The sequence below is a fragment of the Ascidia mentula genome, chromosome 9, assembly GCF_947561715.1.
Source record: "Ascidia mentula chromosome 9, kaAscMent1.1, whole genome shotgun sequence".
Classification (NCBI taxonomy): Eukaryota; Metazoa; Chordata; class Ascidiacea; order Phlebobranchia; family Ascidiidae; genus Ascidia; species Ascidia mentula.
Window position 1 is genome coordinate 6,500,346 of NC_138574.1, and position 22,984 is coordinate 6,523,329.

The 22,984-nt window shown below is 39.9% G+C and overlaps 5 protein-coding genes across 5 annotated transcripts; 2 read left to right on the forward strand and 3 right to left on the reverse strand.

The window, feature by feature from the left end:
* Positions 1–2,512: 2,512 nt before the first annotated feature.
* LOC145913281 (uncharacterized) lies at positions 2,513–7,948 on the forward strand. Its single transcript, XM_083000881.1, has 13 exons — positions 2,513–2,742; positions 3,138–3,311; positions 3,968–4,089; positions 4,166–4,310; positions 4,374–4,517; positions 4,639–4,800; positions 4,860–5,030; positions 5,919–6,011; positions 6,071–6,150; positions 6,511–6,607; positions 6,673–6,878; positions 7,394–7,544; positions 7,607–7,948. Exons 1-13 carry the CDS (start codon positions 2,728–2,730, stop codon positions 7,709–7,711), a joined length of 1,665 nt encoding a protein of 554 aa, XP_082857007.1. The 5' UTR covers positions 2,513–2,727; the 3' UTR covers positions 7,712–7,948.
* Positions 7,949–15,205: 7,257 nt separating this feature from the next.
* Positions 15,206–17,226, forward strand: LOC145914823 (peptidyl-prolyl cis-trans isomerase NIMA-interacting 1-like). The gene is made up of 5 exons (XM_083002671.1): positions 15,206–16,024; positions 16,262–16,347; positions 16,420–16,531; positions 16,912–17,022; positions 17,087–17,226. The coding sequence occupies exons 1-5, from the start codon at positions 15,958–15,960 to the stop codon at positions 17,194–17,196; spliced, it is 486 nt and encodes a 161-aa protein (XP_082858797.1). The 5' UTR covers positions 15,206–15,957; the 3' UTR covers positions 17,197–17,226.
* A 182-nt stretch (positions 17,227–17,408) lies between these two features.
* LOC145914822 (SH3 domain-binding protein 5-like) lies at positions 17,409–19,346 on the reverse strand. The gene is made up of 6 exons (XM_083002670.1): positions 19,137–19,346; positions 18,937–19,065; positions 18,715–18,876; positions 17,867–18,040; positions 17,608–17,806; positions 17,409–17,542 (listed from the first exon to the last, which is right to left on the reverse strand). Exons 1-6 carry the CDS (start codon positions 19,230–19,232, stop codon positions 17,442–17,444), a joined length of 861 nt encoding a protein of 286 aa, XP_082858796.1. The 5' UTR covers positions 19,233–19,346; the 3' UTR covers positions 17,409–17,441.
* Positions 19,347–19,426: 80 nt separating this feature from the next.
* On the reverse strand, positions 19,427–19,903 carry LOC145914459 (uncharacterized). The gene has a single exon (XM_083002290.1). The coding sequence runs from the start codon at positions 19,901–19,903 to the stop codon at positions 19,427–19,429; it is 477 nt and encodes a 158-aa protein (XP_082858416.1).
* On the reverse strand, positions 19,903–21,147 carry LOC145914460 (uncharacterized). The gene is made up of 2 exons (XM_083002291.1): positions 20,982–21,147; positions 19,903–20,747 (listed from the first exon to the last, which is right to left on the reverse strand). Exons 1-2 carry the CDS (start codon positions 21,145–21,147, stop codon positions 19,903–19,905), a joined length of 1,011 nt encoding a protein of 336 aa, XP_082858417.1.
* Positions 21,148–22,984: the final 1,837 nt, after the last annotated feature.

The window sequence follows — 22,984 nt, forward strand, 5'->3', positions numbered from 1 at the left end:
CCATTATAGTTGGTGCGTACGATGGAAGTATTCTGAGGAATCTTGGTTGGGTGCGTATACAGACTAATGTTTTGGAATTAATTTCAATCTCTGCCAAAATGAATTGGCCTTTACGATCACATAGGGTATTTTTTATCTCGCTGGGCAGACCTTAATTAAAAAGGATTCCTACATCTCTGATATTACCGTTGACATGTGACCAAAGCTTCTCGTTGACTGGACTAGAATGGGTATCTTGCAAAAAGGCTATGTGACATTTACGGCGCAAAAACATAAATACCATCCTCATATCTATGTCCTTGTTTGAACCATGGACATTAAAGGATACAATATAGGACACCATTGCAACATAATTTAAGACTTTTTTATTCCAATATCGATATCCCACTCGAATTCCATAATGCACTGGCAATAAAAAGGTTCGCTGGGGTTTATGAGCTGTGTGAACACTTAACCACAATCACAATTGATAACTTTACGATTACACGTGCATTACAACAATTAGTTCTCATAGTTGCCTTCGAGGCGCTATTATTTAAATTACACATTCCCTTTTCATAGGACACATTCGAAGATGCCCCTCTCGCTTCGTAATTCTGGGTGGTAGTCTTCGCAACATGACATAAAGCGCATTGCGCTTTGGCATGTAGGACATTCGCAGACTTAGGTATCCATTTTTAGTAGGAACAGTTCATCTCTGCAGCATTGTATACAAGAGTGTAAGAAATGCACTTTGCCTGGAAAACGTCTTATACACATATTTGCTTGTCATTTCCCGATTGAAATGCGGCAGATACGCCAACAACCACTGGACAGTTAGCATAGAACGATTTGCTATGACGTAACAATGCCGATGGCTATGCAGTTACCGGTTGTGTTTTGACCTATCCAGCCCACGCGTTCTCATTCCTTTTACAACTGCGTTGCATTAATTTTTATTTTGTTTGCTTCTAGGAAGACAATGTGACAACGCCTTATCCTTGCATTTTGGCGACTGAGCATGCCGGCCCATCTGTATATGTGCAGAACCGTTGGTTTTGCAATTGCGCAACGTATGATGATGCACTCATCGTGCTTATTACATCATATTGGATATTCGACATACAGTTTCCAAAAGCCCTTACGTGCGCACTGCATCTGTTGTCGCACATTCTTAAAATTTCAGAAAAAATTGTCAACTCGACAGTACAAAAGTTCGTTAACTCGCTTTAGAGTCGACACTCGCTTGTTCGTTTTTTTAATTCTTTCTCGTTTCCGTTCTGCTTGTTCTGTTTATGCGCATTTTCTTCAAGCGTATTAAATAAACGTGAAAGGCAAGCAATTCGCCGAGTGCAAATATTAGCCATGGCATTCGCCATGTAACAAAAAATATAGATCGTCATTTCCACCAATAAACGTAAAAACGTTAAGGATGGAAATTACCATCATTGATTTTTCCATCCTTAGGGTCTCCATATACCATGGTAGCATGGAAAAAACCATCCAATCGTGGACCATCTAGGGACTGGACGAATTCCACCCTCTGGGTAGTTTTGCGATTTACGGTATACCGCCATGCACCGTTCTTTCGAGCAATCACAGCCCGTGTTGTATGGATTTGGACGCGACTATATTGGATTTCTTCATTGTACTCTGGACAGTTTGAAAAAATATATTTTCTTTTCCGCTGGTCCTCGGGGCTTATGGTCGTTTCATAGTGATTTACCCATCAATAGGCGTACTTAATTGAGGCATCACATCGATCGGTCTTAAGCCCACCAGTCGACAACTCACAGGCGTTTGTGTTGGACTCTTATCTAGAGTAATAATGATGCTATTCTTTCAGCTTGTTCCAGACCCCCACCTGACGCACAAGCATTGTTGCCATTTGTTTTTCGATTTGGGCAATCGTATTGTTGTACCCCTTTTATTCACAATATTTGCACGTTGCTTAATTCCTATCCATGATATTATGAGAGATGATAATGTCAAAGCTGCCGCCTCTCATTTCTGCTATTCCAGTGGGTATATTAACAAAATACATGTCAATTCTTGTTTGTGTATGTGAATAGTTTTGAGTATTTTACACTTGTTAATGTGATTTGGCGTAGAATCAGGTTCGTCGATTTCGCTTTTGTGCAGCACAAATCATGTATATAACAAGTTATTTACAGTACCAAATTTTGTTTCAGTATTATAAATTAGGTTTTGTAATATGATGAACAGCATATATTATAATTATTACTGTTCAACCTAAAAAACACAAACATGCAAGCCGACAATTTTAAAAGATAAATTACTCACCTGTAAGAAAGACTAAGCATCATCAGGAACGTTTGTTTTATTCACCAAATCTAAACTAATGGCGGACAATTTGGAGTTTTGTAGGTCGTTGGTTTGCTTCTTTGCAGTTCGAAGGCCTTTTTCCCATTGTGCCGTGATGAAAAGAAGAGAAAGGGCAGCCTCTTCGCCTTTTTCTTGTGTTTCGGACGAGTAACCGTGGCGTGCACAGAGTCATCAGTGTGCAAGTAGCGTAGCGACAGTTTACTGCCGCTTAAAGTGACTTGGGGATCACGCTTTTCGTGACAGAGGAAGATATTAGCATAATATTTTATTTACTTAAGCCACCACTGTTGCACAAGAAACGAAAATTTAATTAGGGAGTTATTAGTGCTGGCACAGTTTGGTTGCAGTTGTTACACAGCTTAATGCCCTCTGTTCAATTAGGACTTCGGAGCAAAACTGAGAATGATATTATTTTTGGTGAGTACTTTTTTTGCTAATAATGTTTAATTATCTGCATCAGCTCTTCGAATGATGTTATATTTGTTGTGAGTTTCGTCTTTCTGGTCTCTATAGAAACTTACAAACTGTCGAAAAACTATTGGTTAAACCGTTATAATGATTCACACTTACAATGGATGTTGGCCATAAATACTTTGCAAATGCCATGGCTTGACCCAAGCAATATGTTGTTGTTACTGTGACTCATACCTGCCAAAGCAACAGGAAATGACTAACGAATAAATAGTGATTTGATAATCTGTTGTCAACAACCCAGTACACATAAAACATTTGATATTAGGTTTAGTCAAAGTGCAACTGGTTTGTGCCCACAAAACGCTTGTGGTTATGCCTATTAAGATTTTTCCCCCCAGATTACGGAGTTCTTCGGAATCCTTGTGTACGGTCTACTGCTCTTTGTATACCTACCCATATATATCCTCGGCTATGCTACCATTAAAAAAAACCTGGTCGTACTGAAAGTGAGAAGATTTTTCGGAGTTAAAACGACCACATCCAAGTTGGGACTGGTTAGCCGAAGAAGTAGGGTAAGATATAACGCTACAATATAAAGGGTGATTGTAAGACTTTTTTAGATCAAAATTTTATATTAAACTTACTTCGTTGCTTACATTGAATCGAAAATATAGCCTGAAAGGCTTTGGCAGTGATATAATAAATGACCGGTTCGTTGGCTAAAATTTGTCAAATTGTATACTTATGCTGAGACAATTGGCGATATGTTTCAATACTCATTGAATTTATTTCTGCCACAAAATATGGGCCTGCAAAACTTACCCCAACTTATCATTGTTTCACGTCTGAAGACAACCCTGGTGTAATTCGGTACCTGGTAACAGATGACATTTTCCGCAACGTATCTGTACGCAACACTGGAGGCTTCGTATTAGTATGTCACGGAAGTAATGGTGATCTACCACGTTTAACCTTAACTTGCCTCTGCCTTTCGCCAATTTTCAGCTTAACTGTTGAGTACATTTTTTTCGAGGCAATATATATTGCACATCAATTATGTTTGATTGTCACACTTTGTGGTTTAAGCAAACTACAATAAAGAATGTTCTTTTCTTAATAAAATATGATGTTTCACATATTTTGTATGTTTAAATATTAACTATATAACGCTTCATAGATGTTTGTTTAAATGATTTCTTTAATGTCAACTTATGTACCTGTCAAATAGGTCACTGATGTTTTGCAAGTATCAACAGAAGAAGAAATAGACTTTCAAGCTAACCGGAGTTTAGCTTACGTTCACAGGATGACGCTTTGGACACCAAAAGAACTTGTTCGTACTCTACTTAGGTTGTTTGATTATGAAGCTCTGTATCACAAAAAAACGAATAAAAGATAAGGTGTAATAATTATTTATAAACAACAGACGACAGACGATTGAGCTAATCTCTGATGAGCAGCTTGCATTTGTTATACTATCAACGGTATTCGCCCATTCGGTTGTCTGGGATGAAGATCGAAACATGTTTCGATTAAAAATGGAAGGATTTGAGGACCTTTTTCTTTTTGAAGTATTGTTTGACCCCCACGTATTTATTACAATATTTCGGGTGAGAAAGCGTTCCTTTTTTCAGGGTTTTTATTGGGATGCCCGACATGTACTGGTCAGTCCAGATGGTAAGGCAATTATCATTCAAATGGATGGTGGGGAAGAATTTCATTCGGATTGTTCTCAAAACACCCTGGAGGATTATAACTTAGCAAAGTTACATGTACAAGTAAGCACATGTTAGAAAATTTTATGAATAAATATTTATTTTAGAGCATGCCTAATAACGCATCCCCTTTACTTCCAGACGAATTATTACCGGAAAGTCAATAACATTTCAAATATTTTAGGTATGTCTTTCTTACTTTGCTCCTGGTTTGTCACACAACCATGTTCATTTTGTATTTCCGAGTGCGGTTTGTCTCTTAAGTAAGCAAATCTTAAATCGCGAGGGAACGCTATACAAGTTGCTTTCGCCGCATTTTCGTTTTACTGAGAGGATTAATTACCAAGTACGTTCAGTCACATTTTGGTTTATTACTATCTCTTTTAAATTGGCATTGATTAAAAGGCTCTTCGGGTTGGAAAGGCCACCAACAACAAAAGATCTATGTTGGATAGACTCTTTTTCTTATGGCAACCGTTTCCAGTAACTAAAGAACAATTTCTGGAAGGAGTTGCTCGAAAATGCAAAAAACATTACGTGGATCGCGGGTCTATTGACATACACGGAGAAGAGGAAGTAAGTAAACAACAGTCAGACCTCGTTAATCCCATCTCGTTGTTTTTGTCACTCAATGTCGACTTTCCGGGGTATCCTAAGTCACTAAATTGAAAACATAATAGGGTCGATACTTCCCAACGTGACTGCGAACAGCGCATACACGACATCATATGCGAAGCAGAACTTGTCCTCGAAAGGGAAGGGAAACAAAAAAACCCTGCAGACTTATTGGAAAACAATAGAGTTAGGCAAATCGGTACACTACTTGTACATATCACAACTAGACATAAGACTTTCACTCTATCCCTGTTTATTTGGCTAAAAAGTGTGTTGTTAAACGATTGTATGTGCATGGACAGTAACGTCAACATTTATTGGTTGAAAGCCTTTATCATTGACTTGGCATGATTTGTGTAAGAACAAAGGAAAGAAATGCTCGGCAAGAAACATACTTTCAGAAGTTTGTGTCGGATAATGGGGTTTCCGAGTGTTCGAGGTTCGCATTAACGAGTTGTGACTGCAATATAAACATATGCCATTGATTCTAATACCTGCGTTGAATATTCAGTCAAATCCAGAGCGAACGTTTACAAAAAACTCACCCACCATTCGTATTTTCTTTGCAGCGACATAATTCTTGTTTTAAACCCAATTTTTCAGTGTTGGTTTTGTGCAATACTATTTTCGGACATAAATCCCTACGACGATACACTAATCCAAGTGCCATCATTTAAATTCAAAACATTGCACGTAGGATATGCCGTCAATACCTTCTATCGGTGTAACAAATTCGAACTCAGCCGAATAACAAATTGTTGGCCACGCGCTATTCGGATGAATTCGAAGTTTTAAATCAGGTCCTGGACTAAAAAGTATATTTTCTGATGAGTTTGAATGCATTAACAGAATGTCAGAGGAAATGAAGGAGAAGGTGAACATATTAAACGTGGTCACACTTTGTTCCCTCCAGAATATGTAACTGATCCACAACTAAGGAAAGTAAGTGTGGTGTTTGATGTGGTAAAACATTTTGTTTGCAAGACGATATATTTGTTCAGATTCCATACCTTGAGTTCATTCGACAATATTACATTGTCGTCAGAGAATTTGTAAAATCTATGTTGCCTTACATAGACAAGTGAGTATATCATGAATACACTATTTATTACGAATCTGCTTGGAGGTGATTGACTGTGACGTTTATGTGTAATTTACTTTTGAGTTTAGTTGGTAGAAATAATCGTGATGCTTTCGCGACGTTTAACAGAAAACTTGTCCGAAGTATGCGCTTTTATATGATATTTACAGGTTTGTAGGAGCTACTCGAAAAGTAATCTAAATTAAGTTTTCTTTTGCACAAAAATAAATAATTTGTTGTTTGAAGAAACTCTTTTACCAACGCCTGCAGTTGCGTATGCATTAAACAATCAATTTTTAATTTCAGTTTCAAACAGAAAACAAATGTATGCTATTGACTTACACATATTTACCATTTCAGAGACGAATGGAACCAATTGGCTCATGCTGTAGCTGCACACGTTCCAAGGTTTGACAAAGTGAACATGGTTGATGCAATAGCTACGTTTATTCACCAGGTAATGTCCGTAGTATATTTCGCAAGAAATTTGTGCTTTAATTCTTCACAACATTCTTGTTTAAGGTGGGAGTTGTACATTTCTGTGATCACAACAGCTATACTCGGTACTTTGCGTATTCATACGGATCAATGGCTATTCGAACACCGTTTGAAACGTTTGGAAATAAGGAACATTGGCAAGACATAGCAGATCAAATAAAAGTTGATGTAGAGGCAATTAAAAAGAACCCCCTACTCCTCATACGACAAAGGGATATAATGAGAACAAGGTTCACAAATACTTTTGTTGTATTGAAAGCATTGCAATGCTCGCCACCTTTATTTTACCTCGCCCGTTTGTACTTATAATGCGTAAGTGAGAAACTAATGGATCAGCCTGCAGACAGTGCACAGACTGCTGCCCGTTCATTATTTCGGAAATAGGCTTTTAGGTGGCAGCCACTAGCACTATATATGATTAATTGTACTATCCGGTGGAGTAGCGCCTCTGTTAGTAGCTTTTGTTAGTGCTACTGAAACGGTCACTTTTAAAATTGATAAACTGAAGGTGTCACTTAAACAATAAGTCTATTTTATATACCTGTTCAGCTAAAAACAAATGGAGTTTTAATATGTCCAAGTTTATAGCAACTTATTGAAATATTTTTGTTTTATAGTTGGATTAAGCGTTACGTTTCGGTTCATAATGTATTGTATTTTGTTTTTTCTTCGTTACGTTACCTAATATACCTGCACATTGATACAATTTTATATACCTTTCAACGCCTTGCTTCAATCGATCTAGGTGCTTTTTGAACATTTTTGTGGATTATATCCCGAACCCAAACTGCAATCTTCAGCTGTATGAGACACAGTATGATTTTCAAAAAGCAGGAGCGAAACAAGCCTCCAAGGAGTTTATGTTGCAATTGCGACGTCTTGATGGAAGTCTGAAAGTATGTATTCATAATAATTTTTACTTGGGACATTCAGTATTACGTTTTCCTTTTCTGCTTAGTTACAGCAGCATCCTTTGAAGTGCAGTCAGAAGACAAATGAAGTTCGAAGTGTTGGCATGCAGGTTGTTCCATTACCTGACATTGTTAGATCAGTTTGTTACTGAATTTTAGGATGAACTATTGGTCACTAATTATTTTCACACATTTGTAGGAAAACACAATCTCCGGGTTTTTTTGCACCAAACTGCACTTTTTATCAAATCATTAAAATGTTCTGTTTTACTTTAAATTACAAAGACTTGTTGTAAATGTATCGGCCCTATAGTAAACCACACTGCTGACTTTATGTAAAATTCTTGTGTATGCGGAAGTGGTTCCTTTATAAATACAAATATGCAGTAAATGGATAATTGTGTGAGTAAAGTAGATATTTATTTTGGTGGTGGTGTTGGCTCCTCAATTCTAATGCTACAAGCCAAATGAAATCTAGTAAAAAGTAACTACATGTAGGCAAAAATTGTAAAATATGGTCTTAGTTTTTAATCCATATTAAATGACACTTTTTAAAAAGTAGCCTCAATACATAACTTACAACGTAAGTCAGGAAACGACAGTACACTGAAAAACAATAATTTACAAGACATGACAAATTAAAGTTGTTGCACAAGAACGGCACACTAATTTTTGTGTTATGTCTTTGAACAAAAAATACTGGAAACACAATGGTGTAACAAGGCAAGGTGCTTTATTGCAAAAGCTAATCGAATTGGGAGAACATGAACAGCACAAAACACATGTTTATAAAGCGGCAACTACGAAACGAGGAAAAGTCATCGGTACGCTTCAATGAACAGGCAAATATATACAGTAGGCCCAAAAGAGGTCAAGTTCAACGCTTGGTAACGTTACGGGAATCAAGCGTTGCGTCTTGGTCCTTCTCTTGCCGCAGGTACCACGACAGGAACAGACACCGTCAAATCGACGTGCGCCGTCTGGTTTGTGGAAGTCGGTGAACGTCACAGTGAACAATTACATATGGGATGTGCTTCAGAGTTGAAGAAATGGGCGCCCATAGGATATCGTGACGTGACATCGGTTGCTGCAGTATTCGCTGTATGGTATACTGCAACGACGTTGGCGGTGGAATCCACCTTAAAGCATTTTGCCATACACCAGCTCGGGATGCCCAACAACAGACAATGCCAGTCAACTTAGACGTAGCTGAGAGCTACGGTCTGACGGTTCGTGATTTTCTATCGGTATAGCTTCGGGCCATTGGGTGAAGTGGTCGACCAGTGTCAGTTAATATGGGGCGATCGCACCCAGATTATGTTATAATACTTAAAAAGCTACAGTGGTAGACTAAAAGGTTGTTTTTCGTTTATCACTATAGCGTGAGACAAATAGACCTACCAGCGAATTTTGCGCACGAATACGAAACTTAAAGTAAACTTATAGATGTTTCTACCGCAAAACTACGCACCGCTACTTGCAGTTGAACAATTGTTTTACGGTTTTTGGAAATTATTGACACCATTAAATATTCGCATTTGTGTTGGCACATCCCTACTGCCCACAATATTGTGCAACGGCAAATAGGCTGCATGTGAAACTTGATTCGCCGTAAGTAAGTTTTGTGAAAGACTGTTAATTGCGTCACAAAGCTTTTGTAAATATGGTGAGTTAATTTCAAACAGGATTATTTCCATTAATCCTCAAAAGTTAAATTTTAATTGGTTTCAATTCGAAAACAATGTTTGTAATTCTGTGAGCTGCATACAGGTGGCCATTGTTTCGACCGAACAGTGCAGCTTGGTGTGACTATAGACAATCTTGCCGGCCAAACGGCCAGGCAAAGACTTCGCCCAGAAATATGATAAAGAAACTTTATGATACGACTGCAATATACAAGATGTGTTAGGCTGGGGTAGTTAAGCAGGTGAAAATGCACCCATAACTATTTGTTTCACTTCTTCCTCGTTTCACCATAAATGGACCAAAATAGTCTATGCCAACGTAGGTAAACGGCGGCTCGTCGGGCTTCATTTGGGCGAATGGCAAGTCAGCCATTTGTTGTTGTCCGCGCAAAACAATCCTTTTGCAACACAGCATACATTTGTTGAGTTCCTTCCTCACTGCGGCGCCACCTTTTAGGATCCAAAAGCGCTGACGCATCGAGGTCCATGTATGGGCAGCAGTTCCATAGTGGCCAACCTCGATGGTGGCGCAAAATACTGTCTTGTCAAGTTGTGATCGTACGCCAGTGTAGTCGGGTGTTTTGCGTCGAAGGCAATCGGCGCAGAATTCCATCAAACAGCTGGGGGTTAAGCTTCGCCAACGAACTGGCATATTTCGACTTCTTCAGTTTCTTCTGCAACTCCCTTTCAGACTTTCCAACCTGTGACAAAATGCCAATAACAGGAGCGAAGCACTGACGTTGTACGTACTTGATTATTTCCAATTTCGCATTCTTTAATTCATCCATTTGCCAGTGATTGCAAAAAACCTTTGAACGCAGGAATGACTTAAATCGTAGCAGCCATACGACCACTTTATGAAAGGATGAATAGTGATTCATCAGACAATCGGTTGACTCGTACAAACATTCAATAATCTGCGGGTTTTCCAGAGAATGTCATGTGGTCGGACTTCGGCATACACATGCCTACACTAACTGCCTTGAATACATGGTAATACAGCAGGACTCTCCTCTTTTTGCAAGTCCTGGTGTGTATTCAATTCAGGAGGACGTAGAAGAGGACTAAAGTTGTAATGCGGTACTTTCCCTTTCCCGTTTTGGATTAGTGACGAACAAACCTCGAGTAGCAGAAGACGTCGTCGAAACTTCTTCGACAGCCGGAACCGAGGAAGTCGATTCTTCTTCTGGGCTCTGGCTGTGGTTGGACCCCTTGTCCGAAGTCGGCAGATCATTGGGTTCTTCATTCAATATTCTAGCCCTTGCATCTGCAGTCTGGAAATCGTATTTTGCCTTTAACTTCCGCCTTTCTGCTTCTAAAGCAACCTTTTCCAATTCTGCCTTCCTTTGCAGAGCTGCCCTTTCTAGTTCCGCCTTTTGTTGCAGATCTGCTTTTTCAAGTTTCGCCTTCCGTTGCCCTTGAACCAGATCGTTTCTTCCTGTTGTAGACAAATCAATGCCAAATCTCAGTCCATTTTTGCCTCTAGACGACTTCTTTCTGTGGCAGATGAGCTCGCCACAGACGAACGTGAGCAGCTGGACCGTGAGGTTCTGTGGTTAGAAGCCACAGTTGGTGCCCTGTGCTTAGCACAAGTTCGGGCAATACATTTGGTAGTTCAAATGGCGTTAACTCCGCAATTCTGGTTTCGAACTCCTTCTTACATTGTTCGATGGACTTTAACTCGTCCTCGCATACAGCGCGGTTCTCTGAGTCTTTGCAAGAGGCAATATACATGCCGTACATATTTTGTAATTGTGAGTAGCATTCGTAAATTTGGGACTTATCTACTTGCAGCAGGGAGTGCAAAATACCTAACAGTAGTTTTAAAGCACAGTACTATACTATACAGCAGTGTTTCCCAACCGGTGAGACGCGACGGCATTCCAGGAGGTACGCGAGCACCTTTCCGCAATTTATGGTGGTTCGAATTTAGAAAATCGTTAGTTATCCTAAAATATTTGTTACTTTATCGCCTAGGTTACCTTGTCACTTTCAACTAGTTCGTCGAAATTGTTTTACCTCCAAGTGGTACGCGACCACAAAAAGGTTGGGAATCAGTGCTATACAGCACACACCTCAACAAATAAGTTTCCTAAGCATGGCAGAAAGAAATGCTGGTTAAAGGTGAACCTGAATCAGTCAAGCGTTAATTCTCGCTGTAACAGCTGGGTGTTACGACCGCTTGTGCGCAGCCTGGTTCTGCGCCGTTCGTCCCACTAGGCAAAAACGCGCCCACCCGACTTTCCAAGACAACCCACTCCTGGCCTGAATGGGTCTTGTGTATTCTGAGCGTAGCGGTTTTTCTGCAACCTCAACAATCATAATAGCAGATTGCTACGTCACAATATAAGTTGTGAAACAATGCACAACGAAAATACGCTTCCCATCACAGTTTACAAATTGCATCTGCGTTAATCATTAACCTTTAAAATATTTAAGACTCGCTAACCACGTCGCCGAGTCAGGGCACATCATAAGATCAAAGCGCAAGTAAAAACTGAACATACGTACTGTGGGGTAATCCAGGTCCTTACTAGCCTGCGGCTAGTGGCTTCATCAACGTTCCAAAATTCATGTGCATTAACACACGTCTTACTGGTGTCATATTCAACAAAAGTTTAACAGCAGTACAACTTCTTCTGACCCTACAATACAACATGTCGTCCTAAAGGACCTATATGGGTATTAGATTGGAGAATTCTGTGTTCAAGGCCCTCGGCTGTAATGCATCTAGCGACTGTTCCGCTTGTTTCCCAATGACCGTTGATGGGTCTTGTGACTTACATAGGGACCTAAAATTCTACAAAGTTGAAAAAAAAAAATTTGCTCCTGGAGACTGTACAGAGCAAGGACTTGTTGGGCCTCCTGGAAGATCATATGACCAACAGAGGGGTATACCCAGCCCTTGGGGGAGGGATTTGACACTTTTTCAGCACCTAAATTTGATGCCATCGCATAGAGAAGAGTTGGAACTTACAAAAAAATGCAAATGAGTGGGTAGTTGAACGATTCATTTTTCTGCAAAATTCAGTTCCATTTTTTGTTGCTCTTTTAACCAAAATACTGAGTAACAAGGGGGGCAAATGACCCTAGGGGGGTGGCTAAACCATTTTTTCGGAGACTAATTTCGATCAAACTTTGTAGATATGAAATAGATCTTTCATAAAATCACAAATGATTGGACACTGAAACGATTCACTTTTCCACAAATACAGCCTGATTTTTTTGCTCCATTTTCAACATAATTTTCAGCAGCACACACCAGCAAGTTACTACCTAATCGGAATAGTCCAAAACCCCACTAAAACTGCCCAAAACACCCTAAAATTCGCCATGACAACAGCACGCACATGTGCGCTCCTTCAACCGTAAATTTAACTTAATTGCGTCACTGCTTTGCTTGGTGATGCATGACTTTGCATTGTGACACAGGTGGGCATTTCCCAGCACCAAAACTAATTTTCATAGAAATATCAATATGCGTCCTAAAGACGCATGCGCGGATGAATATGAACACTTTACTGATAAAGGGTGAAATCAGCCAATTATCGCTGTAACAAGCATTGTTACGTCTCTCAGGCCAAATTGGCATTGTAAGTGGTTTTGGATGTTACACAAGAAGTTCTGCGTTAAAGAACCTATGCTGTTGCTCGACCTGGTTTTAGATGTGGATGAAGAAAGTTCCGCATTATCGCTTTTATCTTCTTTTTTCGAAACCAACTGCACTACTATCGGTTTCCTATTGCAGCCATATTTAGCTGTAACGTTACGGCTAACGTAGGTAATCGTCCAAAATCAGTTGTATGGACAAAATTGGGTGCCAAAACACGTGACTGCCTCTGCAATCATGGATGGATTGCACACATTTTCATCCAAGGAAGGGTCAATCCCAATTACATTCATTTACCCACGTACCTTGCAGTGTGTCCACGATATGTAACTTTGTTAACGTTAAAGTTGATTCGCTATACCTTCCACTGTGTCCACGATAGATAGCTTAGTTTGACGTTACATTATATATCGCTATACCTTGCACTGTGTCCGCGATAGGTAACTTTGTAAACGTTAGAGTAGTTTCGCTAGACCTGTGATTCCCAACCCTTTTGTTGTTGCGTACCATTTCGAGGTAAAACTATTTCGACGCGTACCACCTAGTTGAGTGTTACAAAATAACCTTGGGGATGAAGTAACAAACATTTTGAAATCACTTACCTTACGATATTTTGAATTCAAACTATATCGGTAAATTACGGAAAGATGCTCACATACCGGTACCACAAAAAATGCCGTCGTTAGGGAAACACTGCGCTATACCTTGCACTGTGTCCACGATGGGTAACTTTGTAAACGTTAGAGTAATTTCACTGCAACGTCCGTTGAACGCGCCCCGGTTCTTGGCGCGGAACGTCACACGAGGCGGAATTCCCGCAGTTAAAACGCGTATCTTTAACGGGCCTCAAACTCGCTCACTCAGTTGATGTTATTCTTGTTATCGAATGTGCAGTACGCATTCGTACGCAAGATAGAATGTATTCGAAGTGTAGACGATACAGACGTCGGGAGGAGACGAAAAGACACGTGGACCCTTAGAACACGGTTTCTACACAGAAGGCAATGTGTCAAACAAATACACTTCACACGTAGATAATTACAGCAGAAGGCTCACTAACTATTTGGGAACCGGGAAACTCTGGACCACAAAGACGGTCCAAGCAGTTACTGTCGCCCACCTAAACGAAACAGGCAACATAAACTACAATGCGCCACTATGACGTAACACACACAATGCTTACCGATAACTTTGGGCGACAGAAGATTGAATACCACACGATTCACGTGTGTACAAATGCAAGAGAGACACTGCGAGTACAAAGACAGCCTCGACACCGTGTCTAAACTTAATCACATTAACAAGGGCAGCTATACTGTTCAGCGAACTGACTTCTAAGTCATCGCAGTTAAATTTGCCAAAGTTACAATTTACACATTTCGGTTATTTGGTACTTCAGTCGTTTCACACATATGTACAAATAGACTCACCAGAAAATGCTCGCTCGCAACACAAAAAACTTTTGCAGAATGAAAATGACGTAGCACTGTGCTGCACAGTTGTCGGACACAAAAAGGACAAAACCACGTTACGTTGTAACTTAAAACTTGGTCTCTTATTATTGCGTCACAGACCGTATGAGATAGCAACACACATTAGTGTAGAGAAAAATGCGCATTCATAGAAATCTGCAATTACTGGCAAACAAGATGTAACATTCACTATACCTTGTACGGTGTCCACGATAGGTTCCTTTTATAAACGTTGAGTAGTTTCGCTATACCTTGCACTGTGTCCACGATAGGTAGCTTTGTTAAACGTTAAAGTTGATTTGCTGAACATTGCACTGTGTCCACGACAGGTAACTTTGTTAAACGTTGGAGTGGATTTGCTGAACATTGCACTGTGTCCACGATAGGTAGCTTTGTTAACGTTAAAGTTGATTTGGGTTGGAGTAGTTACGCAATACCGTGCACTCTGTCCACGATAGGTAGTTTTGTAAAAAGTTGAAGTAGTTTCGCTAAACATTTTACTGTGTCCACGATAAGTAACTTTGTAGATTTGCTGAACGTTGCATTGTATCCACGATAGGTAACTCGACAAACGTAACAGTAGATAACTTGATCTGCCACACTATCATTGTTTACATACTCTCCCGTGCAGTAAAAAAAGGTTATTAACCATACATTAAAGTGTCCAAAACTCCACTTTCTATGCCTTTCGAACGAAGAGTTGGACCTTCCAAGTTCCAAGATATCTATTGCCTGCCGCGTTTTCCAAATTTTTTTAAAAATCATTCATGCGTCACCGTAGAATGTTCAATCCAGCAATGTTGTTGTTTGTTGATTTCAAAGCGTAATGGAGACTGTGTTTGTTAATTTTAATCGAAGAGTTGGGAGTCCAAAACTCTCGACCTGAAAATTGATTTAAAATGTTAGTCAGGTCGCAGATTGGCCGCAATTCTCAACCCTTTGGCCGCAAGTATTAAACGTTTTTTCGAGCACTTTACTTACGTATGGCGCATGTTGACCTTTTTCTGCAAACAGGAATCTCAAACGATTAGATTTGGCCGTGTTGTTACCAGCTGTTTCGACATTTTTTATCTAGGGTTGCTAAATCCTTACAGGCCCCATTGGTATTAAATCGTCAAATTCAAAATTTGAAGCCTCAATACACATACTGAGTGATTTGCTTTTTTGTCCGGAGTTATGGCTGTTTTAGCAACACCACAAATCATAAACAACACAAATTGAACTTGTCATTCCCACAAGCAAAATTTTTTGTAATGGAAATAATGATATGCTGTCTACAATCAAGGACATTGACAAACTTTTTTACCTACCATGTGGGGGTTTCATACCTGTATAATCAGAAAATATTAAATGTCATACAAAAAAGAGGAAAACTGTTTTTTATTTTGCTGCAGTTAAAGCTCGTATGTATGAAGAATATGAAGTGTGAGGAAAATAATTTCTATTTTATTGAAAGGTTCATCAATTTTTAAACTAACAAATTAACGTTTTACCTTATACCCTTACGGCCCCCATTAGCTTAAAAATGCTATGAGCAAAATACACACTTTCAACATGAAAGGCAAGTTTCCTAACTTAATTTTGCACATATTTCTGTCATGTTTGTACATAATAGGTACAAATAAATAGCAATGGCTGATTGTGACTCTCTCAGTCCTCTTCCTGATGGTTGGATCAAGAAAGAAAGTCGCTCATCTGGTTTGTTTAATAAAAAATTATGGTTTTGCTGATTTTAATATTATGAAACATGACTTTGTTCATAGTTACAACTACAGATTAAACAAGTTCCAAATGATAGTTTGAAGAAAATGAAACCGTCATGAGTTGAAATTTCTTAAGTCTATATGTTATTGCCAAACTCTTTTCTTTAATCAACCTTATTAACTGCATTTGAGCCTACTAGTATACAAGTGTACATTTCTTGTTATATTTTAGGGAGACCATACTATATGAACAAGTACACACATCAAAGCCAATGGACAAGGCCAACTGAATCTGCAAAGCGTCCAGATAAACCAAAGGTTGTGTCTGAGAGAAGCCTTTTTGTTTTAAAAACCCAATCTTTTATTATTTTTTTATGCAAAAATAAACAGAGTGTGCATTGTTTTCACCTGCTTGTCAAACACAAGGATGTAAGACGCCCATCGTCATGGCGACAGGATGCCATTACGCGAACAAAAGAAGAAGCATTGGAAATAATTGAAGGTGATCTGAATGGTTACTATAGACATGACCATGTTGAACAAGTATTGTTTACCAAAGCATTTTCAACATTTTTTGGGTCACTTCTTCAATTTTACAAATTCGATATATTTAATTCAGAGAAAAAAATTGGAATCTATCTATTTTAAACTGGTAAAATTTGACATCATTGTGCATTGATTTGATATTACAGCTGTTATAGCTTATGGTCAAATATCACAACACTTGTAAATGTTATTCTTGTGGTATCTTGGCAAAGTAGTTATTTCTAGTGCATAGATGTAATGTAGTGTTTTTCATCACATTTTTTTTCTGCACAATAAAGTAATCTTGGAAAATGTTAAAATAAATTACATTATTCTTGGTTCCTTGTATGTTTGTAGATTATCACCAGCAAATAATATCAGGAAGTAACAAGCTACAAGACTTAGCAAAGCAATACAGTGACTGCAGCTCGGCAAAGAGAGAGGGGGATCTGGGAACATTTACAAGAGGTAAGTGCACATAACGAACTTTTATGATTGGCATTTTGTAATTTCAAAAAATTTTTAATTGCAGGACAAATGCAAAAGCCTTTTGAAGAGGCATCATTTGCTCTTCACCCCGGTGAAGTTAGTGGTCCTGTGTTCACTGATTCGGGGATTCACATAATATTGCGCATTACATAACAGACATCTTTTGTCTTCAATCATTGAATTCCAAAATTCTCAATTTGCCCAATGACTTTTATGCTATCTTCCGTTCTCATATATATTCCCTTGTTTTAGTGCTAAGATTGTTTGGGTACAAGTTTCACAACATGAAATAAACCCTTATTTAATAGTCCTTTCCAACCCAATTAGAAATTGTCACTATTTCTATCAGCAAAAAAAATTTTATTATGCACAATAAAAGTGAATACAAAAAATAAACACTATTTGGTAGACAAGGAAAGGTTTGCAACATTTAGCAACACCTCACTGTCGTTAGTCTTTCCACTTTCTGTCTTTTTTGTGTGAGGATCACCAGCAACAACTATAAAATAAAAAACATGAATTTTACATGTAATTGATTATGTAACACCAAATCATTCTAAGTACCTGATGCTAAAGATACCTCACTGCTGAAAGTGATACTCTCTGCACCAACACCAGGCTCTCTTACGACATTTGGGGGTCCAGATTGACGGGCAGCATGTATATCCTCACTAATGCTTTCTAACTTGTGCAATGCTTCGGAGTAAAACTGTTTTTCTCTAGTAAGAGTTTCATCGACTTCTTTCACAGACTGTGTTAGCTCCTGCAAAAAACAAAACTTGTCATAAAGTTGTTCCACAACACATCTTCATATTACAAATACTTCTATTTTCTTTTTAGTTTCTTCTTTTTCCATGAAGTATTTTTGTGATTTATTGATATGTGTTCGCAAGTTACGTTCAAGTTTTTTAACTTGATGTTCAGCATTTTTAAATAACTTGGCCCGTTGCTGGTGCTCTAGTTCACTTTTCATGCGTTCAATTTCCGCCTCATTGACCTGTTTACAAATGTTACATACTATCATGTCCAGGAAATTTGTTAACTCCAAAAATAAATCTAGCTATGAAATAAAATGTAAAGGAAACAGTTCACAATTTATTTTGTAGGCCTCCAAAATTTCTGGTACGTATTCTATTGATTAAAATCTTTCCCAAACCTTTTTCTCAATTTTAACAGCCACTTTTAGGGCAGCCGATTGAATGCACGGTACACCATTTAATGCAAAACATAGATTTTAATATTCAGGCCCAAATGCCTGATAAACACACCCTTAGTTCCTCACACAGAGCATTCAATTCCAAGCATTGTTTGTTTTTAATCAGATTTATTGATAAAAAGTTGAATGCAGTAATAATTTCAGTAGTAACATGCAAAAGCATGTATAATATTTGTTATTTAGCATATGTTGACTTATATATACTTTTATGGATTAGTGGCATCCAATCCTGTTTCACGGCACAAAGTTTGGTCATGATAATTGGATAAAATCACCTATATTGAGCTGGGAATGTTTTGGATTGCTCAAAAAATACTGGAAGATATGACAATTAATTTTCTCACAATTGATATCAAGATAGAAATCATCAATATGACAAACTTTCAATCTGTATAGATCTGCATTAACCAAGGTTCATTGTACAAAAACAATATTCAGGTAAATCTATTAAACACCTTTTGTGTTGCATGATTAAGCATGTCTGGCCAAGCAGTATTAACATCGCAACAGTCTTTTAACATGCCTTGTTCTGCCACTGAAACCATTTCACGGGCCGCATTATGCATACTTACTGCCCTTTCATACTTAATAGCGGCCCTTTGTGCTTCTTGGAGTGCCTACAAAAATTTAACTTACATTATTCACTTTTCTTCAACAAAAATATTTTGCCTATTTACCTGCTTGGCAATATTTTTTGCATCAAAATAAGGTCGGGCCTTGTTGATTGAATCCCCCAGACGCTTACTTATTGCATTTAAATGTTGTGTTGATTCAGTTAAAGTAGTTCGATACAAATTGCGCTTTTCCTTTGTCAAAAAGTAAATTTTGTGACAAAACAAATGGCAAAAATACAACACTAAAAAAACGTAATACTTACTGTTAATGTGTTTTCAAGACTATTTATTGTTTCACTGGCAGAATTCAAAGATTCCAATTGTTCTTTTATTTTAGAATTAATGTTTGATGTTTCCATGACTTCCCAGGCATTGCGCAAATTAATCTCAGACAACCATGACCGCTATGATTTGAATTCAAATGGCGAAACAATATGAAACAGAAGGAAAAGTCCTACCTGTTCCACCCGTATAAACACTATTGTCATAATGTCATTCTGGCGGAATCCAAATATGTTTTTTAGCCTAAAGCGTTCCGCATCAATGATTACAGTTACACTAGAAGGTTTATGTATATTTTTTGTATTTTGGCACGCGGTTGAATGTGACGTAACCCCTGCATCAATCTCTCCCACACTCCACCCATGTGGCTTGCTCCTGGTGGGTTGAACGACCACTCCACTTTCCGCTGGCGCAGGTAATCGCAGATCTGATTTTGGTTCCATTTTTCCACGTCTTCCATCATAACGCGGTTAGCACCGACCAAATTGGTTCGGTTATCCGAGTAAATGTGTGATATTGGACCACGTCGTGCAAGAAATCGCCTCAGGACGTTCAAAAAGGCGTCTGTAGTTAGGTCGGCAGCAACTTGTAAATGAACAGCACGTGTCGTCATACACGTAAACAGACATCCGTATCTTTTAATTTCGCATCTGCGTTGTCTGATCAGCAAAGGTCCGAAATAGTCCACACCGACGTGTGAGAATGGTGATTCGTCAACCTGCAATCTGGACGGAGGCAGGTCAGCCATCAGCTGCTGGCCTGGCTTGGCATTTCTTCGTCGGCAAAACAAGCAATGGCGTATAACCGACGAACAGTCGCTCGGGCGTTCACTATCCAGTAACGCTGGCACAACAAACTCAATGTGTAGTTGATACCAGCATTTCCCGCATCTTGGGCGTGAACTTCTTGGGCAATTAATTCCGTGAGGCGACAATCATTGGACAGAATCGCCGGATGCCTCGTTTCGTAGCCCAACCTCGCGTTGTCGAGTCTGCCGCCAACACGAAGTATGTCGTCCTTCAATATAGGGTCGAGCGCAGATTTTGGCAGCAGTTTACCCGTGGGTAGCAAAGCAAGCCAATCAGCAAAGTGCTGACGCTGCACAAACTTGACGAGTTCTGACTCAGCAATTTTTAATTCATCAACGGATATAGGCGAGTGTGACACGGTCACCTCTTTCTTTTTCGCTTTACAGTACAAGTAGCGTTTAAACCTGAGCAACCACAGTGACGAAAAATAGCCAATCAAACGATCAGTACCTTTTTCTTCGAGCGTTGTGAGGAAAACATCCGTCTTGATTCTTTCCAAGTCAAAGCTTTTGTAGACCTCAGCAGTAGTTGGTTTCTTAGTGAAACAATTTGGCCACTGGTCGGGTGTCTTTCGCAGGAACTCAGGTCCGGTTAACCACATTCCGCTGCACAGTGCATTCACAGTAACACCGCGAGACGCTGCATCAGCCGGGTTCTCGTCGGTTGGTACGTGCATCCAATCATGGACACATGAGTGATTCAAGATCTGTGTAATTCGATTTCGCGAAAACACAGGAAAGTTCTTGCTGTCGGCGTGCAAACTTTGCAGCACGATGGATGAGTCTGTCCAAAACAGACAAGGACAGTCTTCAAAATCAAGTACATTTCACTGCATCCAAAGCAGCCTCCAGTTCCAGTCTTGGTATGGTTTGCCTTCCTGAACCGGAAAGCAGTGATTTGCCCATTACCAGCGAACTGACATCTACTGACCTCAGGTAACAAGCACAACCTCGTGCTTCGGACGAAGCGTCAGCAAAAACATGTAACTGTACTTTGGACGCATTGGTGGTACCTCACAAAGGCTTTCTCGCCATTTTTGCCACCTGGCTTGATCCGTGGTCGGCACGACATCGTCCCATCCAATCTTCTGTTGACACACGTCCCTGTAGATCAATCTGGCTTCTAGGACCACGGGTGCAACGAGTCCAAGGGGGCCAAACAGGGAGTTTGTTACAGAGAGCATTCCGTAATCGGTTTGTCCGGCAGGACGACATTAAATCTAAACTCGTCCTCCGGCAGACGCCAGCTGATTGCCAGAACACGTTCCTGTATCTCTCCGCCAAGCGGAATGTTCTGGATTGATTTGGACCTTTCTCTGTTAGGAACAGAGGTCATCACAGCGTCACTCGATGACAACCATTTTGTCAGCCTGAAACCTCCCATGGACAGTAAAAATTTTTCACCATTTTAATTCCCATTGCTTCTGTGGGGATTGATAATAAACAATTGTCCACATAAAAGTTTTTTCTCACAACCTCGGCGACACGAGGATAAAAAAACTTCCCAAATTCACGTGCAGTTTCACGTAGGCAGAATGTGGCGCAGCTTGGGATAGACTTCGCGCCAAATAAATGAACAGTCATTCGGTGCGGCACAGGGTCCTTCAGTGTGTCGCCTCCTGGCCACCACAGGAATCTGAAGGCGTCACGATCCTGCTGCGTGACGCGTACTTGATGGAACATGGCTTCTATGTCCGCAACCAAAGCCACGGCCTCTTTGCGGCATCTCAGAAGCACTCCAACCAACGAGTTCATCAAGTCTGGTCCTTTCATCAAGTGATCGTTGATAGAGTTACCGTCGCCCTTTGCGGCACAGTCAAAAACGATCTGAAGCTTATTCGGCTTCTTTGGGTTGACCACGGGGTGGTGAGGAAGGTACCACTTCCGACCCTCAGTACTAATATCTTCTTCTGGTACCCGTTCGGCATAACCTTGTTCCAGAAGGATTTTCATCTGCTGAACATACTTTTGACTTAAACTTGCATCACGTGACAAACGCTTCTTAAGACCAGACAGTCGTTTCTGTGCCAATTTCAAAGTGTCGGGAAGAACATCTGCCGAATTTCGCCACAACAGTGGTAACTGGTAATGTCCATCTTTGTGTTCCACTTGCTTGGCCATGATGTCATATGCAATGACGTCTTTTGCTGAAAACTTCAATCCAAACTCCATTGCTTCCCTGTTGCTCCGGAGCCACTGGAGGAAGGATTCAGCATCCCCCAAATCACCACTTCGCATGGGGCAAGTTTCACCATCATCGGGCACGATGACATCATCGATGTTATTAAAGGGATTGAAACGTTCAATTCCTTGCAACAGAAAACTACAGCCCCTGAAGGTTTTCTGTAGAGCATAACCTCTTAGCAACCAACCTAGAAGCGTTTTGACAGCGTCCGGGTACTCCGGATCAGGAGAGAACCGACTCTCCATACATCGACGAACTAAGTAGTTGTCTGTACCAATAAGTAATGTGACATACCCACCTTTGATTTGCGGTAAATGTACTCCCTTCAGATGCTTGGGACGATAAGGTGTTCCAAACTTTGGGACATGCCCAGGTGGGACAGGGATTTCGTCAAGTAGCGTCACTTCTGGTAAATTGATCTCCTCTCCTCCTGTCAAGGGCAGTACTGACACGGATATTTTCACGGTGTTCAACTCCTTTGCATTATTGATCGACCCGAGCTGCATACGAACTGGTTCGCCTTCTACCTCAACATCCAACATGTCGATCAGCCGTTTCTCACAGAAGGTTTTGTCCGAACCAGTGTCCAGCAGAGCATATGTTTCAATTTCCTTGACCCCAACGCGGACTCGAACAGAAACAATGTCTAACCAAGCGGACAATGAGTTGCTACCATGACAGCCCACGGTATTCAAGCAACTACTCTGCGTCAAAGACGCCGAGTCATTTCCACTTTTGTCCTCCGAAAATGCGTCTGTCGGTCGGGGTCTCGCCGGATTGTGCAGTAACACATGATGGTATGCACTTCCACAACCTTCCTCATGGCAAACCACTTC

Excerpts from the sequence above, each read along its gene's own strand:
- LOC145914823 (XM_083002671.1), top strand. The coding sequence starts at position 15,958 with ATGGCTGATTGTGACTCTCTCAGTCCTCTTCCTGATGGTTGGATCAAG. Across the intron at positions 16,348-16,419 it reads AGCGTCCAGATAAACCAAAG|AGTGTGCATTGTTTTCACCT; the intron begins GTTGTGTCTGAG and ends AAAAATAAACAG. Across the intron at positions 17,023-17,086 it reads TCTGGGAACATTTACAAGAG|GACAAATGCAAAAGCCTTTT; the intron begins GTAAGTGCACAT and ends TTTTAATTGCAG.
- LOC145914822 (XM_083002670.1), bottom strand. The coding sequence starts at position 19,232 with ATGGAAACATCAAACATTAATTCTAAAATAAAAGAACAATTGGAATCT. Across the intron at positions 18,877-18,936 it reads CAAAAAATATTGCCAAGCAG|GCACTCCAAGAAGCACAAAG; the intron begins GTAAATAGGCAA and ends AAATTTTTGTAG. Across the intron at positions 18,041-18,714 it reads TTAATCATGCAACACAAAAG|GTCAATGAGGCGGAAATTGA; the intron begins GTGTTTAATAGA and ends ATTTGTAAACAG.
- LOC145914459 (XM_083002290.1), bottom strand. The coding sequence starts at position 19,903 with ATGGCTGACCTGCCTCCGTCCAGATTGCAGGTTGACGAATCACCATTC.
- LOC145913281 (XM_083000881.1), top strand. Across the intron at positions 3,312-3,967 it reads TGGTTAGCCGAAGAAGTAGG|GTCACTGATGTTTTGCAAGT; the intron begins GTAAGATATAAC and ends CCTGTCAAATAG. Across the intron at positions 6,151-6,510 it reads ATGTTGCCTTACATAGACAA|AGACGAATGGAACCAATTGG; the intron begins GTGAGTATATCA and ends TTACCATTTCAG.
- LOC145914460 (XM_083002291.1), bottom strand. The coding sequence starts at position 21,147 with ATGCTCTCTGTAACAAACTCCCTGTTTGGCCCCCTTGGACTCGTTGCA. Across the intron at positions 20,748-20,981 it reads AAAATGGCGAGAAAGCCTTT|ACTCATCCATCGTGCTGCAA; the intron begins GTGAGGTACCAC and ends TGTTTTGGACAG.